At 40.0% G+C, this 27,761-nt stretch overlaps 1 protein-coding gene across 1 annotated transcript; it reads right to left on the bottom strand.

Moving 5' to 3' along the window:
- Positions 1 to 175: 175 nt before the first annotated feature.
- On the bottom strand, positions 176 to 20,572 carry LOC141782611 (rho GTPase-activating protein 6). Its single transcript, XM_074659167.1, has 13 exons — positions 20,229 to 20,572; positions 9,099 to 9,258; positions 7,940 to 7,999; positions 6,918 to 7,183; positions 6,613 to 6,808; positions 6,384 to 6,439; positions 5,683 to 5,833; positions 5,421 to 5,569; positions 3,304 to 3,483; positions 2,380 to 2,477; positions 1,968 to 2,230; positions 1,188 to 1,262; positions 176 to 1,103 (listed from the first exon to the last, which is right to left on the bottom strand). The coding sequence occupies exons 1-13, from the start codon at positions 20,382 to 20,384 to the stop codon at positions 547 to 549; spliced, it is 2,367 nt and encodes a 788-aa protein (XP_074515268.1). The 5' UTR covers positions 20,385 to 20,572; the 3' UTR covers positions 176 to 546.
- Between the last annotated feature and the right edge of the window lie 7,189 nt (positions 20,573 to 27,761).

Here is a 27,761-nt window from a genome sequence, read left to right as displayed (position 1 = left end):
ATTCTAAGTCATGCTGCCGTTTTCCTACACGTACGATATGTCTACAGTTTAGAAGATGAAGTATGAATTCACAAATAGATTATAATTGGAGCCTGTAACAAAACGTGATGTTAACGTAGCCTTAGTACATATCAAGGCACTACAGTACACATTTAAAGCAATATTAGAACATAAACCGGATTTATATTTTTACATTGAGCTTCAAAAAAAAACATTCATGTCATCCAAATAAAACGTTTTGATGGTTGTGTTGCAAATATGTTAATGACTACAACACATTGAAGTAAACTACAACAAAATATTATTTATATCATGTTTAAATATGCAACATTAATGTATATAAACAGTTAAAAAAAACAACCCTGTTAAATAAGATCACATCTAAGATGTTGGTTTGTGTTAAGTCCCGTCAGTGTATCATGAGAAACATTAACTAATACTGCATATACGGACGGACGGTAGCATTTCAGCAACTGATGATGTGACAGGAGAATGGCCTCTTTCTCTTAAAGTCTTCAGTACAGTTCAACAAAGTCAAAGGGTGCATCACACCAAGGTTTCAGGCAGGGCATCTGCATTTTCTTTTGACAGTATATGCCATATATGCCACCTCTCCGTCTGCCAGTTGGGTGTACCAGGACCCTTTTCTGTCCCAGGCCCGGAGGCGTCTGCAGTATCTACAAACTGGGTGGCAGGGCTTTGCTGGGACAGCTGTGGGGTTTGTGAGTCGGGCTGATACGTGAAGAGGGAGGGTGTGGAGTAAGAAATATGGGTCTCCCTCAGCTGTCCAGAGCAGTGAAGGGCAGACAAATCGTCCGTTCTGACCTTAAGCAAAGGACGTGCATGCTGTCCTGTCCTTTCTGCTAAGTTGCCTGAGCTGAGGGCTCCTGATTGGCTGCTCAATCCCTGATGTAATGATGATTGAGGTCCTCTCTGGTCGTGAGGACCACTGCTGCTGCGAGTCACCGGGGGGTGTGGTCTGATTTCCAGCACGCCCAATGAGGTTTGTGTTGGCCTGACGGGCAGCTTGTTGTTACCTTGGTGACTGCTCAGCCCCTCCGAAGAGCCGTACGACTCACATTCCGACACGTCTCCGAGGGAGCCTGGGAGAAACCCTTCATTAGCATCCGGCATTCATTACATATCTCATGACCATCTGCAGCAACATGTACACAGGATCTTATTACCAGTGATATGATGGCCAGTAAAGTCCTTGCTGAACAGTCCATGCCAGGTGTCCCAGAAATTATCCGTTGAGGCCTCTAATAGGAACAAAAACAGCAAGAGGATTACTTACTTTGGTGTTTTATCAATATTTGAATTTTTAGGAAAACTTCTGGTCCCCTAACCTTGGCTAGACAATGTGCTCATGTCTCTTTCATCTGTTTTAAAAAGCTAAAACATGATATTAAGGTTTTTTTCGGACCACATTCTAAAGATAAATGACCATCTACTACTGTAGTACAAGTACTATTTGGGAAGATTTCCATTTTAATAAAACTAAAGTGGGATTTCAAAGAGCAAGTAGATTACAATTAGAGTTAGCATTATTATTGTTAGCAATCATCAACAACATATCTCATAAATCTCAGCCTCATGGGAGCTGCTGTTTTTGAATGCTAACTATATAATACGTCTTTCATCTTCTTTTAATTGACATTATACCAAATACAAGAGGCATTGCAAATTCAAAAGTTTTTTTTTGTCTTTAAAGGTCCAGTGTGTAAGATTTAGTGGCATTTAGTGGCGATGTTGCAGATCGCAACCAACTGAATACCCCTGCACTGACCCCTCCCTTTCCAAGCGTGTCGGAGAACTATGTTGGCCTTCAGGTAACTGAGAGTAGTATCAATATTCTCATCTAAATGTCAGCAAGAAAGTGAATAAGTATATCCTAAAATGTCAAACTATTCCTTTAAACTATACGTTATCATAGTAAAGTATGTGTTGCAATGAACTTAGTTCACCTTTATCCGTAGAAAGTGTAGGAGAGGTGCTGCCCGATCCGTCTTTAGAACGGCCGCTGAGTTTGTACTGCCCAGAGAGTCTGGAGATCCCATCCGAGATGGGACTGCTGTCCTCTGGATATTTACACAGCAGTCGATCTGACAGGACAGGAGAGTTGTTGTCATAGGGAGACACCTCTCCACTAGATGCTTTGATGGAGTCGTTGGATAAGCATCTCTCAGTCAGACAGAAGGGCTCTCCTGCTCTGAGGAGACTTGGCTCGCTGCAGAAACACACAATAAGGATTATAGATACAATAAATATCACCTGAGGGAGCGTAATGTATTTCTTTATTTCGATCATTTGGAGGCTTGGGCAGAGGGACAGCAGCACACACATACACAAACAATGAGACAAAAGGTGGAAACTCACGAGTGCTGAGAGGCCTTCCTCCGCAGTAAGTAATCCACAACATCGGGATCAGTTTCTTGCACACTCATCAGCACCTCATTCTGCAGGTCAGCAGGAACCTGTGAGAACCAAAACACAGTTTCACTGAAGCTCATAACATTTGTAAAGATGCATTCTTTGTATTCATTTGCCTTAATAATTAATCACACTTGAGTATGCACTTCTTCTCCAGTCTCTGTACTGCATACAAATAACAGCATTATCATCAGAGCAGATTTATTTTTAAAGTTTACCCCATTCAGTGAATTGCTCTTTTATACCAACAATTTTATGTTGACTGAATTTACATAGTGCCTATGATGCAATATGACAGCATGCTGTTTGTATGGTACTGTATATAAAGCGGAATTAACATTAACAGCAGTTTAGAAAAGCAGAACTAATGGCGCAGAGCGAATGTCTGATGGGCTTTTTTTTTGCCCTCTGGCTTCCATAACAGATCATTTTCAGATACTCCAATTAAGTGCATCAGCACTTAAGTTTCTGGTGTAAAGCAGCACACATTATGCAGATGAGGATCTTGCCCTTGCTCCCAGTCATTGACTACAAACAAAACAGAGACTGGAATGACTCTTTGTAACCTCTCCTCCAGTGAGGCTTCTCATTTGCTGTGCACCAAAAAGAGTATTCACTAAACTTAATTTCACAAGGTTCAGGAGAGAGTTGCATGATATTCTGTTGTACTCTGACACTACTGACTGTAAACGCTTCTCAGAACCCATAAAGCTAATGTTTACATTTCATTAGGTGGCTCCACTCTATTAAGCTTAGGAGTCACTCCCAGAAAAAGAAGACCTGACTAAGACCTTGAGATTGTTTGATTAAGCTCAGGGTTTGTCTTTAACTGTTTGAATGCCTTTTGGTTTGCAGTGAGAAAAGGCTTACCATAAATAGCGTATCGTATGTATCGATCATCCTTTGGAGCACGCCGATGATGGCGGTGCTCTCCTCCGCACGAGCAAAACTCTGGACCGCAAACTCCTTGTCTGAGTTTTTCTGCTTGTGCAAGAGGTTGGGCCCGAAGATGGTGGCTAAATTGAGCGGCGTCATCTTGTTTCCTGTGATCTAAACAAAACAGAGGACAGAATTGATTTGTCGGATGACTGATTTGATGGTGGATGACAGTTATTCAGGTACAGGAATGTATGGATTCCAGCAACTCTTCTACATAGTAGAATATGATTTCTTTCATACAAATTTCTTAACCAATAATCTTCAGGTTAAAGGTGCAGTGTGTGGGATCTGGTGGCATCTAGTGGTGAGGTTGCAGATTGCAACCAACTGAAGCTTCTTTGGTGTGCCAAGCATGTAGGACGCGAAAACGCGAATGGCGAATGGCCAGTGTTTGGTTTGTCGATTCTGGGCTACTGTAGAAACATGGTGGCAGACTGAGACCTACTCCCAATGTAGATATAAACGGCTAATTCTAAGCTCACGAAAACACAACGATTCTTATTTTCAGGTGATTATACACTAACGAAAATATACTTATTAATATTATATTCCATTTCTGCCGGTAGATCCGCCTAAATGTTACACACTGGTCCTTTAAAGCAGAACTAATCTAATGCAGCTTTGCTAGTAAACCTCTCACATCACAGCCAAATTATTATATGTGGTTACCCATATTTGACCCCTCCAATTACAAGAAATGTCTTCTAGACTGAAGTGATTTATATGAAAGTTAACAATGGAGTTAAATTACCCTAGATTTTCTTTTAATCTGCCCATGTGCTAACACACAGGAGTGAAAGCTCTTAGGCTCATAGAGTACTGTAATTATGGTATTAACAGTCTTTTGTTGTAGTCAGACCCTCTTTGGCACCCTGGAAATCTTGGGAATGTGCACCTAACACAGCCCTGCTGCCACCATCAATAAGGCTGGCTCTGCCTTCTTTTGTTCAAAGAGACCAGGCAGACCTCCTGTTCACTGTTACAGTATGTATGCTGCAGGACTGAGGCCAAGATAAACTGATTTTAGATCCGTGGGAAACAATTCATCTCCACTGTGACCGGTGGGCAACCTCCGGGGTCTGAAAAGTGAAGCCAATGTGGAAGTGCCTTAAACTTGCATTCTCTCTAATAGCCAGCAGGGGGCGACTCCTGTCTATGAGTCTATGAGAAAATGACCCTACTTCTCACTTAATTTATTACCTGAATAAACATTGTAAACATGAGTTTATGGTTTCAATCGCTAGTTTCAAGTCTTCTTCAATACAGCATGATGTTCATTTAGTAAATGATGGTCCCATTTAGAGTCAAATAGACCATAAAGCAGGGGATGCTTTATGGTGTGGCTACCTTGTGATTGACAGGTCGCTACCACGGCGTTGTCCAGTCTGGGAGTAATCCCAGTAAGTCCACAAACCAATGGGTGACATCCCGGTGACTAGGTCCACTTCTAACAGTCTATGATTGTGACGATTAGTAGTCAATAACTACGATTAATATGAAAAGATGATCATTACAACAAAAGTGACTTTGTGCCCAGACTGGCCTCACGGAGTAAGAAAACAATATGTGATGTAAACAACAAGAAGTGAAAGTAAATTGCGACACTATGTCGCAATTTACTTTCACTTCTTGTTGTTTACATCACATAAACTGGGGAAATGAATGATATATAATGATGCATGTAGAAACACAGTGTTAGTGCGGTGTGTTTAGTGTTGGTTGTACATCATTTAATCAAGACACCCACATTGGATCATAATGCATAATGCGCTACACTTTGGCACATCACTTTCTTCAAATTAGAGGCTGCAGGTGTAACAAGCATCTGTCTTATTGCCTTCAGATGGCTGCTGGGATTCATCACAGTCACAATAAACTTGTAAACGGTTTATTTATGCTTTGCAGTGATAGCTGCTCATTTTCTTTCGTTTACTCCCAATGCAAGGCCAAAATATCGACACCTTGTCTTGTGTCTTAAATCTCATCTTGTTTGTGTTTGCACCTGTTTTTACATTGCCACAAAAACAGGACATGTACAGTGTCTTTACCTCCTGTCCATCAATGTCCAAGCTGTCTTCGGCATGTGCAGCCACTGTGGACAACAAGCAGAGGAGGCGCTGCAGCGTGTCGCTGTTACAGGGAGGCAGCAGAAATATCAGGAGCTGGATGGCGCTCTCTTGCTCTGAATAATCCAGCACTGCAGAAAAAATAAAAAGGCCAAGTTAAAAACAAAATCAACACAACTAAACATTTTAACAAGAATGGTGACTTGTTATTTTTTGCTTGTGTGTATGCGCGTGTGCTCCTTACACATTGTGTTGATGAAGGCTGTGTAGAGCTCTCTTGTTAGCAGCGGGTCAGGCATGTCTCTGAGGAACTCTTTTAGCAACGCGCCTACATCATGGACACTGTGCTCCTCGTCCAAATGTACCTCCCATCCCTGGTCAAAGTCCTTGCGAAGCTGGATGGAATATTTATGCATAAATTCAGTCAGGAAGACTAGAGGTGCAATCTCATTCATTGTCATTTATTGTGGATCTCTCTCTTTCATGGGCTATTACTATGTCAGCTGATTATGGGCGTCTACCTTTTTAAGTGACCAATCAGATCTTGCCATATCTCCCTAAACCAATCACATCGTTGCTGTCAAAAGTTTAAAACTGTTCTCCTCTATGCTGCTTTCAGTGTCAGTATCAGCACAAACTGATCCACCACCCCATCACCTCCAGATTCATCCCATCAGAGTAATCCTGCTCCACTTCATTCATTGGATCTGCATCAATCTTTTCACTACCACCTTCACCAGTGTCTAGACCCGGGGGGAATATTCCTAATCCAACTACGGCATCACTTCCCCCTTACTATAATCACATTGGGTCTAAATCGCCAAAGACTGTTACTATTCATAAATTTGTGCATTTTGTAATAAATTACCATTCAATTCATACGAGTCTCTCCTGATTGAAATAGTTGTTGCCATATATTCAAGTGGAGAGGTGTGTTAATTGTACCTGTCGTACTCTCTTCTTGGAACTCCCGATACGGAAAATTCCCACCGTCTGTAAACCTGTAAGCAAAGATGAAGATGCTTTCTTAGTGCCAATATTGTGGCTATTATATTAAAGACATTTAAATTGGTTTTAAAATGATTCACAAGCTTATATGAACACTATTTTATTTTTTTGTTATAATTGCACTATTTTTTACATAGTGTTACTTTTCAATTTTGATAATGTGTACCGTATTTTTCCAGGTGCTGGCAGCAGAGATCCACCACCCGGGGCATCTGCCTGTAAATAGGGTTAAGGCTGAGCTTTTTGTCGTGGTGCTTCTTTCTGTTGCCAGCTGCCTCCACCGGCAGAGAGAGCTGAAGGGCCTCCAAGAGCCGAGACTGGTTATCGTCAAGATCGGTGATGCAATCCACAGATACTCCTCCCTGTCGAGCAGACGGGCGACAACGGTACAGTGACTGATGTGATAAAACGTGGTGATTAAATGGTTACTCACTGAGTGAATATCCCAAAAAAAAGGTCTAAGGAGCTTACCCTCCTGCGTGTCCGTGGGGCTGTGTCGGGCGTGCTGAGCAGAGGTGATTCATTAGGGGTCTCAGAATTGGAGCTAAGTGATGAGTTGCTGCTGGAGAGCTCTTTGCTGTTGCCCCTTCTGAAGCTGGAGTTGAGGTGAAGGAAGGAGAGCATCAACTCTGTGGGGTCACTGTGCTCCTCCCGCGGGGGATCGTGCCGCTGCTTGTGTGTGCGGTCGTTGGATATGACCTGCGACAGCGGTATGCCAAACGCCTGGGGCATCGTCTCTGTGTGAGGGGGAAGGGCAAGACAGCAAAGAGACTTTAAAGTTCATCTTGTTGGCTTCAAGTCAACTGGGATGTGCAAGTCATGTCAGCATGTTGACCTTTTGGAGCGTATACTTTCTGTACTAAGACTGTCTCGTCTTTGCACTCACTCTTTTTATTCAAACTTGATCTGTTAAACAAATGCTGCTCAAAATGCCTCGAACAGTGTTCTGCAGTGCTCACTCAATATTCAGAGTCACAGAGCACATAGTTTCTGAAGTGCCTTTGTAAACAAAAGGGGAAAAGAGGAAAGAGGGGGCTGGCCGTGCCGGAGGACAGGCTGTAATGAATGAGCCACCACTTAAGATTGTTTTTGTTATTTCCCTCGACTGCCTGGCTGACAGAGAACATCACTTTTGCTGCCAGATTGTTGCAGCAGGCGGGGGGCAGTGCTGTGGGCGAAGATCACAGCTCCCTCTGAGGCTGCTTTACCGTTACTGTAGATTCTGATCAAACAGCTGCTTCGGTGAGTCTATACAGCTTCAGCCAAAAGGACCAAAGAGTGTCTTTTCAAGTGTTAGAAGCTGACTAGATTAGAAACTGAAAGGACTCAGTGGCTCTCTCTCTCTCTCTCTCTCTCTCTCTCTCACAGACCTAGAAAAATAACTGTTTATCTTCACTGGTTTGGCGAGACTAACAATAATACAACAAGAGTGTGAGGGAGAGCACTAACATTCCCCCTATAGTATAAAGTGTATCCAGTATATTCCAGATTACCTTTTTCTTTAGATAATGAATCCAACTTCCGCCGAAGGAGCTTCTTGTGTTTGTGTTTATCTGGAAAGAGGCAGAGGTGTCACAGTTAAATAAAGACAATACTAATGAAGCTAACAAATGCAGACAAACTGCTGATAAATTGTCAAGACAAAGACGTGGAGTTTGAATCTTAATTCATGACCCCAATACAGGTGAACAACAACATCTTTCATTGTCATAGACAGTGACATCATATACTCCAAAGTAGGGCTGTCGAAGTTAACACGATAACGCAAATTCGTTTTAACGCCACTAATCTCTTTAACGCATTAACGCAATCATATCTTTCGGAGGTTGTAGCGGGCTCAGTTTTAAGGACCTAAGGAACCCATTGGTCATACCAGCTTGTTGCGAAAGAGGCTAAATAACGCTCCAAACTGTGCTAAATTTTGGCGAGGAAAAACTGTCATGGCCATTTTCAAATGGGTCCCTGGACATCTGACCTCGAGATATGTGAATGAAAATGGGTTCTATGGGTACCCACGAGTCTCCCCTTTACAGACATGCCCGCTTTATGATAATCACATGCAGTTTTGGGGGCAAGTCATAGTCAAGTCAGCACACTGACACACTGACAGCTGTTGTTGCCTGTTGGGCTTCAGTTTGCCATGTTATGATTTGAGCATATTTTATGCTAAATGCAGTACCTGTGAGGGTTTTGTGTTGTTAATTGGTTTCCAATAATAAATATATACATACATTTGCATAAAGCAAGTATATTTGTCCACTCCCATGTTGATAAGAATATTAAATACCTGACAAATCTCCCTTTAAGGTACATTTTGAACAGATAAAAAATGTGTGATTCATTTAAATATTTAAATCAATTGACAGCTGCATATCAAACATTTACTTCCTTTGACAATTTGTGTTGGATGAGAACAAAGTTTTGAATGTTACAAAAGACTACAAAACCAGAATAAGAAACTATATACTAAAATAGTGGACTGCGATTACACAGGCCATTAGAGTGTGTTTAAGGTAGACAATCTCACAACATGAAATCAATTAAGCCGCAAGAGTTTACTGCAGTCAATCATGAGCTCGACACCCTTTGGCAAAAAGGAAAATAATTCTTTGACTATTAATAGACTATTAGTGTGAGAGTGTGTTTTAATACATTTAGGGATGGCGATGTGGCAGCCAAGGTCGCGATCCCGAAGCAGTCGCGCGAAGGCCACGTTCTGGAGACGAACCCTCTCCAACTCTGAGAGGCTTTGCAGAGGGACGGACTTCAGGCCAACGCTACGCCCTGACACGCTGCTCCAGGTGAAGTCACCCTGAGGACACATACACAACACATCAGATACATCAATCATTTCTGTCACCATCTAAGTTCACGACCAATCCCCCACCTTCTACAGACCCTCAGCTTGTATGAACTGACAGATACCTTTGCTTCACCTGCCAGCTGGAAGTCCTGACAACATTAATCATCTGCTGTTTCTCCTGACAAAAACTGACACTGTAAAGACAGTTTGCTTTCAGATAATGTCTAAATGGTATTGACTTCTTGACGTCAGCATGCAGCATTTGTGATGTACCATAGTGCAGCAAGAATACTGAGATTATTTTAATTTACAAGCAGCAAGAATATGCTTATAAATAATGCAAACACACTTTACCATAAAATGTGAAATACCTCATCTTAATTCTGTCCCTGCTCCACTCAATAAAGTGCATGGCGCCGCATGCGAATCATTTGAGCGCGCACTCCACTGATTTATGAATAATGTATCATCAATCTAAATCAAACACATTTTCATAAATAAAAAAACACTTCATTGGGGAAACATTGCTACAGATGAGCCATCCTGAAGATTTAGCAGTGTGGAGACGATGAGGCAAATAATCTGATCTGAAATCCTCAACCTTTGAGCATCTCCATGCTGGAGATTACTGCGCTTTGATCCAGTACGGTCAAGCCAATCATATGAGCCATGTTCCAAAGAGGCTTAGTAAGTCATTATCAGGATAAGGCTTACAGTAAAGTGGCTCACTCCCATTAAATGAGAATTAGGACTGTACTAAAGTAGCATACTATTTTCTACTACACAAACAGTATGGCAGAGCACAGTATAAATATGATATATGACGAACATATTTTCTTTGGCCATATGCTTACTGCACAAAGGCAGTGGTCACCGGTCTCTACGCTGTTTGCATCTGGGAACCAAATGGGAAATGATCAGCGATAGATCGGCGACTGGTGTCTTCTATCGGGACTGGTAGCGATAGAATAATGCCTTAACTGCACAAAAGCATGATTTAGAGGCAGACACAATGCATTATAAAGCAAGAAAATAATGTTCATTAATAGTTATTTGTATATAAAATACACATAATAATGTAACTCTACAGAAGATCTTATTATTTTACAGTATGGCTACATTTCAGCAGTTCAATTTCAATCAACTGTTGGGCTTCATTTTGTGTTTATTATAGATTAGTCTGACAATTATTTCTTGACAAATTAATTAATCATTTGACATATAAAATGTCAGAAAATACATAATTTATTAGCCCTAGATGACATATTTCAAACTGCGTCTTTTGTGTGACCAACAATCTCAATTTACACGCACATACTGTAAGACCAAAGCAAGCAGGAAATCCTCACAATGTAGCAGCTGGAACTAGGAAACATTTTTAACCGACAAGTGACTTTTACAATTAAACAATATTCACTGCCAACATCCTCTGAGCTGCAGACCTGAGGCCTCCACCACGAAGCGAGATCAGTGGGTTATAGCCAGCTATCTTTGGGTTTAACTTGGGTTTTCATACATCACGAAGCTGGCTCACCGGGTGGATCACCATGGTAACCGATGCTGCATGGCTAACCTGTTCTGGAGCAGGTCAACTTTAGAGGATCAAAACCTGTAAACAACTTGGCACTGACCAATGAGATCACTGGATAAACGGATTAATCAAGGAGCCTGACTGACTATATAATAATGCAATAAAGAGCAATAAATACTTTATAGATCAGTTTGCTGTTCCAGGTTTTCTATTTCCACTCTGGTTTGAAAACAATGTTTCTAAAAAAATATGAAATTATTAAATACATGACGAATGTAGCTGCATTTTAATTCTTTCTGTACTTTTTTATTTTATATGTGCATCACGTATTCATAATAGTCTGTTCATCATCAAATAAAAAAAAGCAAAAAATACTCTATATACCAAAAAAGTTTATAATAATCCCCATACTAACTTATAACCTTGCCTAACTTTTAATATTTGGAAATGATTTCTGTTTCTACAGCTTCTTATTATGTCTTTTAATAAACTGAAACAGTGACGGAACTAGTGACAACTACAGCCAAGAATATAAAGAGGTAACAGTGTTACCTGTATGCCATACAGTATTTTGCAATTCTGTGAAAGTCAGTGACCGCAAAATACAGTCACGTTTGCAGTGATCTACCCATTTTGTTCAGACATTCCTCTTGTGTGACTACAAGGGAGTGGAAACTTTCTCCTATCTGATGATGGGCGGGCTGGGTTCCCACCATTTCTGTCTGTCAGTGAAGTGACTTTCTCGAATGAAAGCTACTCAACTTTTTTTTTTTCGTGTGGAATTTCAAGTATTGCGTACAGCATTTTGATGCAAAGCCCCTTTAGCTATTCTATAATCATAGGTTATTAGTGCATCATGTCCAGACATGACGTTAGAGTGCACAATCGCTTTGGTGCAATATTGAAAGTCATTTATTTCCTCTTATCATAATTGCCAGAAGACGGATAAGTCAATAAGAAAATAAACACTTCTGTATAATAATTATAAATAATCATATTTTTTGACTTGTGGATGGCTTTTTCTAACACAGCGTTTTATAAGTTTTTCATATTTGTCACAGTGGAAGAAAGTCAGACCCAAACAGCTGCTCCCAGTTGTTACAGAAGCTTGTCAAAGCTGGATGAAGTTACTGTTTCTGAGCTCCCGATTACAACGGTCACTGATGAAGCCTTAACCTTAAAATGAAAATACCACATTTGTCCCGGCTGCCTCTCTACAACGTCATGAGCCATCTGAACAGAAAGAAGCCCAACAATGCTTGTTACTTTATTCCTAATGTTCCTCATATACCGTTACAACAAAGCAGCCATATTTAAATGCATCAACGTATAATTTATCTCTCTCCTGTGCCAGTGAGTGCACACCAAGGTGCACTTTCCTTGGCTGTGCAGTCCCCTAACTTTAATTCAAGGCCTTGTTGAAACACAACGCTTTTGTTAGTGCTCCCTGCGATACAATGAGAGGAAACGTGCAAGGTAGTTCATACAATATAGCCAGATTAGAAACTCTGATTAATCAACCACACTTGAACTAGATCCAGTGAGGTGATGAATATTCCTCAGTACTCAGGAAGCTGTTGAATGGAGGCATGGCGGGAAGAGTTTTCCCCAAGTGCCACTATACACTCTATAGTTAATTCTGCATTAGATGTTTAAAAACTGCACTCGAATGCTCTTTTCTTTCTTTTTTTTTTACAATTATATGTGTAACAGTGTTGACAAAACCAAAATAACATTGGTGTTGTGTCCTTGAAAGTTTGGAGACAACCAGCACAAACACAAAAACTCATTCAATTACTCACATCCTGTTATTCTTAAAATAAGTAAATACAGAAATGTGCTTTAATGTACACTCCAGACTGTATAAAAATTCAAGGACAGTCTGCTATTTTTTTCCTTTGCTTTCAAGGTTTGCTGTCAACAACAATTGTCAAAGAATTAACAAAAGGTCCTTGTAGGACTGAACTAATAATAATGCTACTAAATGTAGACCAGGGATGACACACATAGGCTGCTGTATGAGGAGTGGGAAGAAGTGGAGCTGCATGAATAGTGTGCAGAAACACAGAAAAGCTCAGTAAATGTATCCTGATGAGCTGATCAGGGAGGGGTTTCAATAAAATGATATGGATCACTGAGAAAAAATAGAAAGACATTCATTCATAACACTTAAATGTAAGGGGTTAAACTTACAATTTCAATACTTTTCAAACTGCTTTGTGTGCTAAAGTCATTATGTTTTACCTTTAACTATTCCCTCCACTTTTGTAAACTATCTGTGATACTGGGAAACCTTCAAGAAGCCAATAAATGCATCGTTCACACTGCTAAGCTACAACAGCATCCAATCTACTCACAAGATAGGAGGTCCCTCGCTCCAGAAGGGGATCACCCATTACAACCGGATGAGAAGTCACCCTTCAGACTTGTTGTAGACCACCACTTGATGCCAAATGAACCCACATAAATACAGTCCACATGCTCCCAGCCTGGATCCAGGTCCTCTCTGACAACGTGCAGTTTAAAAGTGGAACAAGCCCAGCAACTGATTACATTACACAGTGCCAACATCACAGCTGATGAATGGATTGGGAGGGGTTGACCGGACGGGTCACAAGTTAACAAAAGAATCCCCTCTGAGGAGGTTACCAGCAGGACAGTCTTACCAGTAAGCTACAATCAATATATCGACTGGGAGTAGCACAGAGCTATGATGGTTCCTAAAAGATTATTTAATTAGCTACTGATTAGGTCAGCCAAGTTTGCTAAATTCGGAATTCTAAATCCATGGGATCGCTCTAAACACTACAATACCCATGAGTCTTGCCAGAGTTGCCATGGAGAACAAGTCAAACACACTAATAACAGAGGTAATGTAACAAAGACAAACAAGCTGTACTGGACAAGGGTGTTTCTGCAAATATTTTCACTTTTGACTCTCCCATATTTTTATTTTTTTTTATTATTATTTTATATTTTTACATATAAACACAAAATGACATATAGTCGTTAAGATTTTAATCTGTAACATGTTTATTTTTGATGGTTTTCATCAGTTGTTCTTACTAAATGTCTAATTTCATACATTTTCCTTTTTTTAAATTGTATAATATTTTAAAGACGTTTGCATTTATTTTCATCAAGCTTTGTGCATCATCATGGATATTGATATAAAAACGTTTTCTAAAATATATTGCAATTCTAATGTGAATGTAAACAAAAATGATTTTAATATGGTGTAAAGTAATATGTACGATATATGAAACAATTCCATATGAAATAATGTCATATCATAATTGAATGAAGCTCATGTTACGTATCTCATCATGACAGAAGTTTGGTTTTAATGAGTTATTTGATGCTATAAAAACATCAGACAAACAAATTAAAATTCAACAGATATAATTGATCATTAGTTTGAATAAATATCAACCCTCTTGCAGCAGCTGAGGCAGGTGCTGCTGTCGGGGTGTTAATATCATATCGCGAGAAGACCAGCAGCTGCATCAGCCTGCAGATTGGATTAAATACTCATTCTGTTGACTAGGACTCAACCAGGGTTGATTGTGTGTATAGATTACAATAAGATAGCAAATTCTACATGTCCAACTTTATGAAAAATCACTTACTCCTTTGAAAGTTTTCAATTGAAGCATTGATGAGTTCACTAGTATGGGTTTTATTTGAAATGTTTCCTCTCTTGCTTTTAACAAAGTTAATTTCCTTTCCTAAGATTCAAGTGGCTTTGTAACAGAGAGGTGTTTTCAGTTTCCTACAAGGTCTTTCCACTGCAGACCGGCGTCTCTCCTCCACAGTGCTCAGAGGAACGCAGATGACCAACAGCACAGGACTCTCAAACCTTTCTTTCTCTCTGCATTATCAAATTATTCCACCAATATATTCAAGGAGCCACGGGACACATCATGGTTGTACAGTTTGAAATTTAATATAGCAAATAGTTCTATTTCAGAATTAAACTAGCAGCGAATTTACACGTAAAGCTATTTCATCAATAATGTGGAATAATCATTCAGAGTCATCAAACCCCTGGATGGATTTTAATGCCTATAGAGAAAAGCTGTCATAGTACATGCTAAAAACACACCACAATCTGTCCATCTGCCACAGAACTATAAATCCAACCTCCTCCAGCCGGACATAAAGGGACTGAGAATAAAATTAAAATGGCTTTTGTAAAGATGTGGCCAAAAGCCAATGCTGATTTAAAGGTGCTATTGATAACATTGATAACATACAACCACTAGTAGTCGCATTCTCCCTCCCCCGTTACATTGCATTTACTTCAAAACAAGTCGTTGCCAGGCACTTACCATCAATCTCAGACATTTATCCGTTTTTTACACATTAACTGACGACCCAGAGATACCACATGATACCAACGTTGTTTTACTATTGGCTCACAAGTGGGAACCAATAGTCAGATAAGTTCCACAGAGATAAACAAAACATTCATTTTGGACCCGCCAACATTTTTTAAATTATGAATTCACAATCATAATATTTTTTTTTCAGAAAAAGCCACACTTTTAATCAGCACATTTCTACAGGCTCTGTGGATGTATTATTTTGTTTTTTAAATATTTGTCTACAAAAAAAATTATCAATAAGACCTTTAACACACAACAAAAACTATACTCTATGTGCAATGTTAAAACAGCAGAAACAGTGACAGGATAGCCATGCACACTTTATAAAACTTACAATAAGCATTTTGCTTGATAGAAGATGAGTGACATAACAACCCTTAATCTTTGTCGTAGTGATTAATGTCCTCATTTGGTCACTACATTACTGCCACACAATAGTGAATGACTCCCTCTAAGGCTTTATATGTTCCTGCAATTTCCTGGCTCCCTCAGAGAAACCTGAGCAAAAGGAGATGTATTTTATAGTTGGACATCTGATCTGGCTGTTTAAAGTGACTTACAAAGTTATTTCTCTGAAGGGTTGTTGTGCATTATATCAAATGAATGAAGGTTACATCACAAGCTGCCTGGGGGCCTTTCAAAATCTTCCACAGACAAGATTTATTCTTTCGTAGAAAGAAAAAGACATTGAATGACAGTTAATAAATTACATAAGGGATTTAACCAAGAGGCAATATTTTCAAATATCTCACAAGGTCTTCATATCCAGAAGCTAGTCAGCCAGAAATGAAAAAAAAATGAGCGTGAATGAATCCTAAACATGACTGTAACCAATGCTAGGCACTTATGTGGATCAGAGAAGGGATCCAGCAGTCATATTAAACAGACCTGCGGTGGGGCAGTCATGGCTACTCTCATGATATTCAAAGGCGATCAAGATTAGTTCTATAGAGCAATATGCTGGGCAGATGTGCATATTGTTAAGGCTGCTTTAAAGTTTGAAGCTTGTATGTCTGTTTATGTAACTCTCCAAACCAAACCAAAAGAAACCATAATGATCTAATCTCATAAAACTGCTCGTTGTTTTGTCTTCTCTCCCACAATTCAGCGTGTCCATTGAATTTGGGATCTTAAATAATGTTCTCCAGTAAACATATTGATCTTATTTGATGGCCAGTTGCATTGTTGAGTGTGATACACAGAGGAACTGGGAAAGAGTGAAGACAGACACTTTGCCTATATAATAACTAAACCCAAGACTGTTCATACGTCTTTCTTCTATCAGCGTAAAGGGATAGTTTGGGTGTTTTGAGGTGGGGTTGTATGAGGTACTTATCCATAGTCAGTGCAGACAGGAGTTACTAATGTACTGCTGTGGACGGGGGCCGGCAGCAAAACGTATTTTAGACACCTAAAAGAATGGCCCCTAAAAAAAAAACCCAACTAACTGTTTTACACACTATGCCAACACTTGCTGACTGTTTTCTCATGTGAACTGAATGTTATCATTCAGTGCAGGTATCTTGCTATTGAGTCAGGCCTTTTGACCGACAAGAAGCTGATCATATATGCCTGTTATTATTCGATTGACTTGATGCAAAGTAATGCTTTTACCACCCATGTTTCCACCTAACCCACTGCTTATTTGTCTTATCAAACACAAGCTGGATTCTATGATGCCAAATTTTAAAGCCAGCAGGTTAAGCACCATGCCATGCACACGGACAGTCTCCTTTGGGAAGAAATATGTGCCTAAGGGACCGTAGCCAAGGAACAGGTCATGCTGCTCTACTGTGAGAAATAAAACGTTGAGGCTTTCTTCATGTAAACCAGATGTCTCTGCTTTCCATCTCAGCTCGGACTACCGAGACCCCGAGCGAGTGCACCTCTAACAGACCGCAGTGATGTTCAACCTATGGAAAATACAAGGTCACTTGTAACATAGATCAAACATACCAATCTGACACTGCTGTTTAAACAACGGAAAGGTTTTTATGCCAGGATCACACCACTCTAAGTTAGCACTAGGTGATCATATGAATCATATGCATCACAGATATATTACAGAGCATTGATTAGGATACAATATAACCAAACACATTGCAATAATGGATTTCCCTTGACTCATTTATAGCACGCCGTGGTTCCAAATATGTCTATTTACTCTCTTCTAAGCACAATAAATATACACTGGATGGCATTCAAGAAACTAAATACAGTAGGTTTTTCTGTTTACAAGAGGCCTGCACAGCCTGAGTTACAGTACATCTCATAAAAGAAGAGTCTTGCAGAGTTGGGGCTGTTATTGGGCGGAGGTGCAGCAGTGTTTTGTGCAAAAGGGGGAAACACTGTCTGAATGACTTCACTAATGTTGTTGGGACGGTATCTTGGATACTATTGTCCCTGAATGAACTGCCGGTTGGATATTTGCACACCCAGAAAATGTGACTTTCATTACGGACTTGGAGCGGAGTGTACAGTAAGGCACTTACTTACAGTACTGTCAGTTTAAGCTGACAAGCGTGGCCATGTGAGTCTTAGACCTTAGCTCCTTCTTCTTCTCACTGGCATGTTGGAGCTCTAGAAATACAGTAGATAGAGCTGTACACTGTCTACAAATATCCCCCGAAAGTATTAGTGGTAAAAATAACCAGTGATTAATGAGAATGTCTATGCCAACACAATGTGTCTGAGGCTGTTATCTTCAGTGGAATTAACAATGCTTGGCAAAAGTTAAGCTGTAGTGCAGCTCTCCGAGCATAATGGCAGCACGCACAGCACTCCCCAAAGTCATAAATCACTTTAAATATCCTCTCTGACACCGAGCTGTCTCCAATATTAATCAGCTTCATTCAGATTTACTGTGATTACATTTTTAAGGGCTCTGGCTGCAGGATCTGGGTCCTTGTTGATGACTGTAAGAGCGACCAGATACCTGGTATTCATTACAAGCCTATTATAATGTCAAGTCTGTAATACATTTCCATTATACTAAACACACAGTGTTACCATGAGGACCAGCTCAAGCACAGCAGTACAGATGGGCTCAGATTGTGAACATGTGACACTGCAAGTATAAATCTAAAACAGATTTTTAGTGCCTTTTGGTGGCCTATAGGAGAAATTCGGATTTTGTATTTAATATAATATAAATAAACACTTAAAAAATATTGTTGGATTAAAAAAGTGTTGAGTCAGTTTAACTACAATTTACACTTTTGTTAACAAATAAGCGCGGCCAGGCCCCCCAGAAGGTGGCGCCCTATAAGCGACCGCCTATATGGCCTATACGCCTTAAGCCGGCCCTGGACATAGTAAGGAACCTCCTCATGAAGATGAACATTGACAGTAATCTTTTTCCATGTGTCCAAGCCTATAACATGCTTTAATAACTCAGGGGATGTGTTTCCTTTAGTAATATGAAGGCTATTTTAACAGAGACTGTGCATTTACTGCACTGCTGCTGCTGCTGCTTTACATGGTGTGGTGGTCTTTCGTTCTTCTCTGAGGTTACTGATAAATACATACATCAATAAATCTAGATTTTTTTTGTTTTCGCTTTGCTTTGTTCATTGTGAAACAACAAAATAGTAAAAGCTTCACTTTAAATGGAAACAGGAAACTGTTTTTCCCAATGTGGAATGACCATGAGTGTGTGTTTCAGGCTCATTAGTAGTTATATAAGAGTAATGGTCCTTCCCTATATGTACATATTCACAATGCACAGATTTGATCATTTGGGATACTGTCATTGTCTTTTGTCAGGTTGGAAGCTTCACTGCACAGGAAATCATTAAATAGACAAAGCTTCTTCCACGCTTTTTTCCAGAGCTCCACCTTAAAGTTCATATTATGATGTGAGGAAATAAGCTTTTTTTTTTTTTTTTCTTTTATTCAAGTCTGACTAGACACTTGCCAAATGTGACAAAGTTTTCCAGCCACACCTCTTTCAACATCAGCAAGTTGGCACAGGCTTCTGCTGACATCAGTCTACCAACAGGAATGAGTTGAGTCACTTTTTTGGGTGTCCAGTGACGCAGCTACCAAACTCAAGTGCATCAGCTGGGATCACACATAATAAAGCTTAATTGTTTGTCATGGACTAGTCATGGACTTGTTGCAATAGTGGAAAAAAACAAGCTCCTTTTGATTTCTTTCCAGTTTGAGAAAATAAAATAATAGTTGAATGCACCAAATGTACAGTAAAAAAAGGTTAATAATGTAAGATAAAAAGGGAAATGGTGACAATCCTGTACTTGGCTACATCATCCTGAGGGAATTCCAGCCACTTCCAGAATCTGGATGCAGTATTTGTGCAAAGCCGAGTTCAAGTTTGGTTCGCTCTTGAGCTTTAAAGTTCTTGTAATGCATTTCATGTATGCAATTAGAAATTAAAATAGCATTTCAAAATTATATAAGTAAGAATTCTGAATCACATCTTGAGCCAAAGTTTTAGGACACATGCAACCCCCCTTTAGTTTATGAAAAATGCATTCATTTCAGTCATCAGCATTATGAAAACCATGTAACACTGACTTATAACCCTTATCATCACTGCCTGCAGCCAGATGTAATGCCTCTGCACCAAGCATTAGGAGTCCAGATATCTTTGGCAACACTGGGTTCCTGGATGCTGTCTGACATTTCAGCCAATCAAATCTGACAACAACTCAAGTTCAAGTTCGGTTCGCTCTTGAGCTTTAAAGTTCTTGTAATGTATTTCATGTATGCAAATTGGAAAATAAAACAGCATTTCAAAATGATATAAGTAAGAATTCTGAATCACATCTTGAGCCAAAGTTTTAGGACACATGCAACCCCCTTAGTTTATGAAGAAATGCATTAATTTCAGTCATCAGCATTATGAAAATAATTGAACTATGCTATACTATTAACTATACTATTAACAATCATTTGTAATGCCTCTGCACCAAGCATTAGGATTCCAGATATCTTTGGCAACACTGGGTTCCTGGATGCTGTCTGACATTTCAGCCAATCAAATCTGACACACAACTCCAATCACCTGCACCGTGAAGCTACCAGGTTGGATCACTGACCTTATCATTATAGGACGTCTCCTCAGCTCCTTCTGTCCCATAATGTCTCATCAACGCCGGGTCCAAGCTCCTGGTCTGTCTCAGTCTGCGCTTGGAGATAGTTTTGGGGCTTAGCGAGCAGGAGAAAACGCTGCTTAACAATCCTTGAGCGGACATATCTGTCTCTCTGTTAGTTGCTCAATAACTTGTTGTGATTATAGAAGTGTTAAAGAGATGCATATCTCTGCTACAAGTCCAAACGGAACGAAGGAGTTTGCAGCAGCAGCAGCAGCAGCGTCACCATGCTGGAGAGATTACGAAATCTGGAGTCCCCTGGTCACCCCTCCTCCTCTTCCTCCCACACACTCTGACTCACTGCTTCCTCCTCTCATGATTTTATTAACGAGAAATAGTATGTTAATTTCCCCTTAAAACACCCAAACAAACAACGAAGCTTACACCGAGACCTTTAGGGCAACAGTGCTTTGTTTACGCGTGGGTGTGTCACAGTGCGTGCGTATTTACGCGCGTCCTCCTGCTGTTAAATTAAAAAGGTGAATTATCATGCACCCCAGACAGTGTTCTAGCACAAAGGGAATTAAGCTATCAAGTATGACTCATGCAGTTTATTAAAAAAAACACTGTAAAAAAAAAAAAATGAGCCACTAGAAACAAATTCAATATTCTAGTAGGTTCACAGCAGTTATATTTATTTATTTATGGCAATTATTTTTATACTTGAACCAAGACACATCTAACTAAATTTTAAATCTAAATATAAACATCTAAATATAATATAAAAATGTCCATATTAACCTATATACTGTATGTTTCCCAGTCACTGTAAATTATTTAATACACAAACTTTTAGAATGCCACAAACTTAATATCGTGACAAAGACTCGCATTGTTTCTAGGACGCCAATAATGCTGTTTCTTTTTTATAATCTGGTTATATCCTTATCAGTAACTGGGTCGGTGTTATTTAAGCTGATGTGAACATTTTTATTATAGTAGTTGCTGATTTGCAAGGATTCTCAGCATCTGAATTTCTAGTGGAGCACTTTCAGAACCAGAACACATTAAACAAACTTCAACTAAAACTATTAAAGGGACTGTTTGTAAGAATCAGGAATGCTTGTTAACAGAGACACCTGTGGCCGTTAAGTCAACGAAAGTTAGCGTCCTGTTGCTCGCGCTTGTGCTCGCTCTACATAGACATGAACGAGCATCTCTCAAAACAGTGAGGCGACACACGTCAGCTAAAAGCACAATATCACTCTATATTTCACCTGCTTGGCAGTAATGTTAGCTGACCAGACGGACGTCTCTTCATGAATCAATACTGATCCTAGTGTTGGCTTTTCCTGCCTCAGCCTCCCGACCGCGGCCGAAGGGAACAGGGAAGACACTGGAGTTTTGGTCGGAGACGATAACGTAACTCGCTGCGGAGCCCCGTCACTTCACGAGACACAAAAAAACTCTGTTGGTCTGGAGGAGCTGCAGCAGTTATTTCTGCACAAACGTCCACTGTACATTCACTAGATATTCTCAGAGCTACTAACTCTTCTGCAGTGTGTAGTGTGCGCGCATGCACGTGAGGTGGAGCCCGCTGAGTGAAGGCAAGCAGGCAGGCAGAGGGACAGAGTACAGCAGAGACCAAATCTACGGTCTCCCCCGCGTCCTCCGACCGAGGCCATCTCTGCTTTGCAAGACGGGCTTCACTAGATATAACTTTGCGGTTTTGGTGCTTCCGTGTAGTTTGTGTTGGAGTCTTGTCTGAACAGCATAGCTGCACGCGAGCGCGCATGGGACACCGACCCAGATTGATTTATACGTGTAAGAAGTTACAAACAGTCCCTTTAAAATCAACCTTTTAATTCTTCCAATTTAGCTCCCACCCGTGTTCAGTTTCATGAACCCTTTATAATGACAGAAACATTGAGCAGCCCACAGTCCTCTCTTGACCACACCACATTTTTTTCCCTCACCGTAAGGCAGTTTGAGATACTTGGCATTTAGTGCCCTGGGAACAGACTCTTCCTGTGGGAGCCCTGGGGAAGGGACCTGTGTGATAACATGACATGTGAACCAGCACTGTATGGCCACGATAAGGATTCATCAGATACCAGAGTCTGCCAAACAGACAGGGGAAGTGGTGATAAGGGGGGCGGCTTTGCGTTTGATCCACTTATGTGGTGGTGGCGAGGTTTGGAGTAGCTGATTCTCATCAGACTTCCCGTTATGTCATTTTTCTCAGTGGCACGAGTGCGGCCTCGGGAGCTGACATCCACCGACCATTTAAAGGATGTCAGAATAAACGTTTGGCCCACGCAGGTCATGTACGTGGATGTTTGGAATACCTCGCGAAAAAGTGTTTGCCTTGGTTTCAGATACGTGCATTCATACTTCTAATGGAAAGTTAATATAATGAGCTTTTGTTAAATGTAATTCATATTTATGAATGATGATTGCTCTCTTGATCAGCTGAACAGCTTTTCCTTTTACAGTGGGAATATAATGAGCAGTACAATGTGCAGTCTGCTGTTAAGTTTGCTGTCTCACAGGTTTCTGGGGATATATGTGGGAGGTAGTTTTTGCTAGTGATTTATTAGGTCAATACTCTAGTGCCATTAGATTTTGAGTGGGATATTAGATGGAAACAAAACAGCCACTGCTGCAGCATTTAGATTCTCTTGTATATACTTCTCTATGTGAGGCTAAGGCCTGTGAGGAGAATATGATGACTACAGTGTTTGTCTACAGCAGTGCCATCAAGTGAACATATTTTTGTAAGAGACATAATGTGAATATTACATATTTAAAATCATTTAAAAAACACTGGGGACCTGTGTACTTTAGGATTTATTGGCTATTAAATGGGAAGCACTGACTCTGATTTAGTGTGTAGTTGACAGGCTGTGAATGATTGTATGAGAAAAAGTATTCTTCTTCTGTGAAAAACCGACTACTAGACAACGTGCCACTAGATGGCAATAGTACACATGCATTGCTGAGTCAGATGTGTTGTACTAAAGACTGATTTGGAGAATTTACCTGGGTTGTTGCCGTGATTAAGCAGCTTGGGGGCCCTTCAGCAAAAATGAGTTGCTGGGCTCCTATTAACTCCCCGTTCAACCCCCTTCCCTGTGCACTGTGTATATTATTTCTATGAAAGAATATTACAGCCCTAGGTTTGTTGTGTGGTAATTCTATTAAGCACAAATTAAATTAGTAATATGCACCTAGTATGCACCAAGTACTGTAAGATTTTGACAGGGCCTTAAAATCAGGCTCTCCTCATGCAAGTCAATATTGTAGTTTTGTGGTGCGTATGATAGTCTCATATTCCCAAACAAAATTACAATTAACCATATTGCCACACAGTGAACCTGGGGCTTTTTGTGCACCTGATACAGGATTTAGACACAATGAACGCAATACCTTTACAATACAATGTCATCAAGTACATTAGCAGCAAATTCTACCTTTAGTGAGGCATATATTATCTTGTTCAATTGAGTTACTGTGACAGATTCAACCCATGTTTGAGGCCCTGGTTAGTGGTGGTGTTAGATTGCATTTTGTGGAAAAAATACTGTGAAAAAAGCCCAAATTAAGAATTTCAATATGTTATTTCCATGGCCTAGTAAGGTTCAATCAATATTTATGAACATGAGCTACTCTCTCTCAAAGCCAGAAACTAGAGAAGTAAGTCTCCCAACAAACACAAGGCTTTCCTTTCACCCAGGAGACCGTTGTTCGTGATCTTGTGAGAGAAACAAGCTACCAGATCTATAGAAACAAGCCCAATTTCACCGTAGGTAGCCCTTTAACTTAAATATGAAAACTCTATGCAACCATTTTAAAAACAGGTACACGAGAGGCTCTTGAGGTCAAACTCATGCGTAGCTACATACTGTAGTATCCTGAAACTATGCTAAAAAAATGGAAATGAAGGAACAGTGCATCATTAACCTAACTTAGCTTAGCCCTGATCAAATGCAGTGCTTCCTTTCTGTCACTTGTCTGTGCTGGTGTACTGTCATGGTCAGATTTAGTGCAAGCAGCCCATGGCATCATAGTGTCATGAACCTTTAATGATGCACATTAAAGAGTGAATCTGTCCTTGTGAGCCTCCAAAACAGAGAAAAACATCGCCTTTGGAAATGTTGCCATTCTGTTTATGACACATATTTCTCTTCCATTAGTGTGCAGATATTGAGAAACAACCCTAATAAGCTAAAACAATGAATGGCTGACTCAAATTATAGCTGTATAGGAGGGATTTATTTTTAAATGGCTGTTACGTCATTGTGCTGTATGCCTCCTTTTCTTTATTTAAGGTCTCAGCAAAATGGTAGGCTTCACTTTAACACAGCAGAGATGCAAAATGTTTACTCAGTGAGTCATCGCAGACATCCCATCATTTTCAGGAGACGGTACAGTCTGAGACTCAAACATGTGTGCAGCTCATGCCTCCCTGGTGTAGACGCACTCGGTGCAGGAGTGAAAAACACTGCATTGAAATCTGAGATGTCAAGACAAAACACAGTTTCCAATCCCTTCAGTAGAGTGCAGCTCTATCAGATTGGTGACTCCCATTATTACTCCGATTACCGTCTTACATTTGATAGCACATCTTCTCCACACTGAAGGGGAAAAATGGGAGTAATGGTGAGAGGAAAATGCAATCTGGATGTCAGACAAGCACTTGATTAACCACTTACAGAAACAGTCTCTGCGTCAGGGCGAGGCCACGCCATCTCCCATTTCCACTCAGCCCGATCCCTCAAACATTACTGGCCACAAGGTATTGATTTTTCATTCTTCTCAATATCCCATTGCCGTTAATAGAATTTACACCAGACTATCAATGTTTCAAGGACGCCTCCCCCCCTCCCGTCAGCACAGTGCTGCCGGGATCTTCTAACCCACAAAGAGGGCATACTTGACGCTTGCCCTCCATTAGCATCATTTGTGAGTATCTACCTGAGAGAGAAGACATGGAAATTGACAATACGGGCAAAAATGAGATTTGCGTTAGCAGCAGTTTGGACAAAAACCAAGAGCAGCAGAGGTGAGTCTGACGCTGTTTCACTTCTTTATTTTCACACAACTTTTAAAATGATTGACGGAGACGATAAATGATGAGCAATTTACGATATTTAGGATTGAAACATGTTGGTGACCCACCCATCTGTATTATAATCTAATCTATAACTGGACCAATGTAGTTTGTGGACCACAAATTCTGCCTTTAAGTTTACGCTGAAAAAGGTTACGCGTCATTCCAACTATAAAAAAAGCATTTGAAAAAACATTTAGTTTGTTTAGGGCTGAGGTATAAAGACTAAACTATATGTATATAACCTCAAATGCATGTGTAGCTTGTCTACTGTACAACATGCCATATAGACAAGTTCTGCTGAAAGAGCTTGTATGATGAGCTCTCTATATAATATCCTGAAATTATGCTAAAAAAAGATGTAAATCTGTGACATTCCAACTATAAAAATGCATTTGAAAAGACGTTTAGTTTGTTTAGAGGTATAAAATATGTATAACTACTATATTATAACTATAAAAAATAATACAGTTAAAAAGAAATATTGTTTTTTCAGGACAAAATTAATAAAATTCACAAAGTTCTGTGAAATGATTCCTATTTAAAGTGATAGTTTTATTAATAGATGACTGAAATCTGTAATAATTTTCCTTTCTCCATGATCACATGCAAAAACCAATTATCTTCCATATCGTCAGGCTAATAATTATCGTAATCCGTGGCATTACAAATGATGTGTGTTCTCACAGATGCTGGCTGATAGGCTTGGAGCCCGGCCTGCGGCGACGCAGTGCTTCTGATTCAAGTGACAGCGTCGGCTTGGTGACCTTAGCAGCTTTCCATGGGCACATCGATTTTCGTCCCACTTTACAGATAATTGCTGGATGCTGTGAAATCTATCCTCCCAGGCCAGCAGGGAGGAGCTTCTGCAGTGTGTTGACACGAGAGTAGCTATCTGATTTGAGGAATGTGATATCCTGCAATCTCATTGACTGCGATTGACTTCTGAGTACTTCCTGTCTATGGTATGAGTGTGTTTAACAGCTTATCAGGAGAGCTGTTTTCATGCCTGCTGGGGTTGTTAGTGCTCTACTTTCCTGATAGTTAATTGTGACCAAGAAAATACTCTGAAAAAGTTTCTTTAAATAGTGCACTTTCAAGTTAATGTTTGATTTAAACAGCAAGAACACCTTTAATGAGAGCAATGGCTTCGTCCAACTCCTTTAATGGCTTTCCAACTTGCTTAATTAATTATAATAAATGACCTATTTGGTATTCTTCTTTGATGGCAAAAAAGATAATTATCCTGATTCAGATTTGTTGCCAAATAGTGTAAATCACATTATTGGAATGAATGCAGTCGGCAGCTTTAACAAACACAGCCGTGACCTTTAGCGAGGGCCAAGCAGTAGCTCTTACTGTATTAATATGAGTTTTTCTGTTCTGCATGGAGCGACTCTCATCATTTTATGCAAATGGCTGCATCTACTGTTTGTTCTGCTCCATAAAGTAATGAAAGAGTCACTTCCTTCCTGTTATTATTATTATGTGATGCACATGTTTGCTTTGATGGACTGAAAATTAACTTTTGCATGTGGAAGACGCTGCATCTTTTGCTTTTGCTTATTTGTTTCAGCCATTATTTATTAGTTATTTTAGAGCACCGGGGTGTTTTTTGTTATATTTATCAGCCGATTAGACTGTTGTCAGGCTATTAAATAGGCATTATCAGTCGCTATAAGCCCCATAGATGTGGGTCAATAGGGGCCTACTACACCCACTAGTAGGTTTTATCATCTATTCACATGGTAGATCACCGAAAGAAGGTATAAAAGAAAACAACAGAGACCTCTAGCGACTGTAGTAATTGTGACAGGAGCAGAAGCAGAAGTCAGGTGCTGCAGTACAGACAGTGTGAAACTCCATAATGGAGGTTGGGGACGATAGATGGGACACAAAACACAGGCTTTACACCCAGGAGACTGAGTTTGCATCCCGTGTGAAACCAACAATGTGTAGTTGTCTTTGTGTTGGTCGTTATTTTAACCCCAAACACAATATTTTCTCTAAACTTAACAAAGTGTTTTTTTTTGCCTAAACTTAAAGAAGTTGTAGTTTTGTTGCCTAAACCTAAAGAAGCCGTTTTGTTTGTGTTCAAAACGTGACATTTCATTCAGTTTTACGTGTTGCCATTAAGTTTCACTTTCACTTTCACAACGTAGTAGGCCCCTACTGACCCACTTCTATGGTGGTTATAGCGCTTGATAAAGCCTATTTAATGACCTAATAACAGTTGAATCGGATGCATTTGCCCTTAAGTGTATTTTACTAATTGATCAGAAATTTCAGAACTGCGTGTCGCTGTCATATAAGCTGTCAAAGCAATTTGCAAAAGGAGCATGCAGCGTCACATTGTTCTAAGGAAACAAATGAGCCATCCACCCACGCACAATGAACAGCACATTAAATCAGATGAGTCTCAGAAC

The sequence above is a fragment of the Sebastes fasciatus genome, chromosome 14 (genome assembly GCF_043250625.1).
Source record: "Sebastes fasciatus isolate fSebFas1 chromosome 14, fSebFas1.pri, whole genome shotgun sequence".
Lineage (NCBI taxonomy): Eukaryota > Metazoa > Chordata > Actinopteri > Perciformes > Sebastidae > Sebastes > Sebastes fasciatus.
This window is presented reverse-complemented; position numbering and strand designations above follow the sequence as displayed.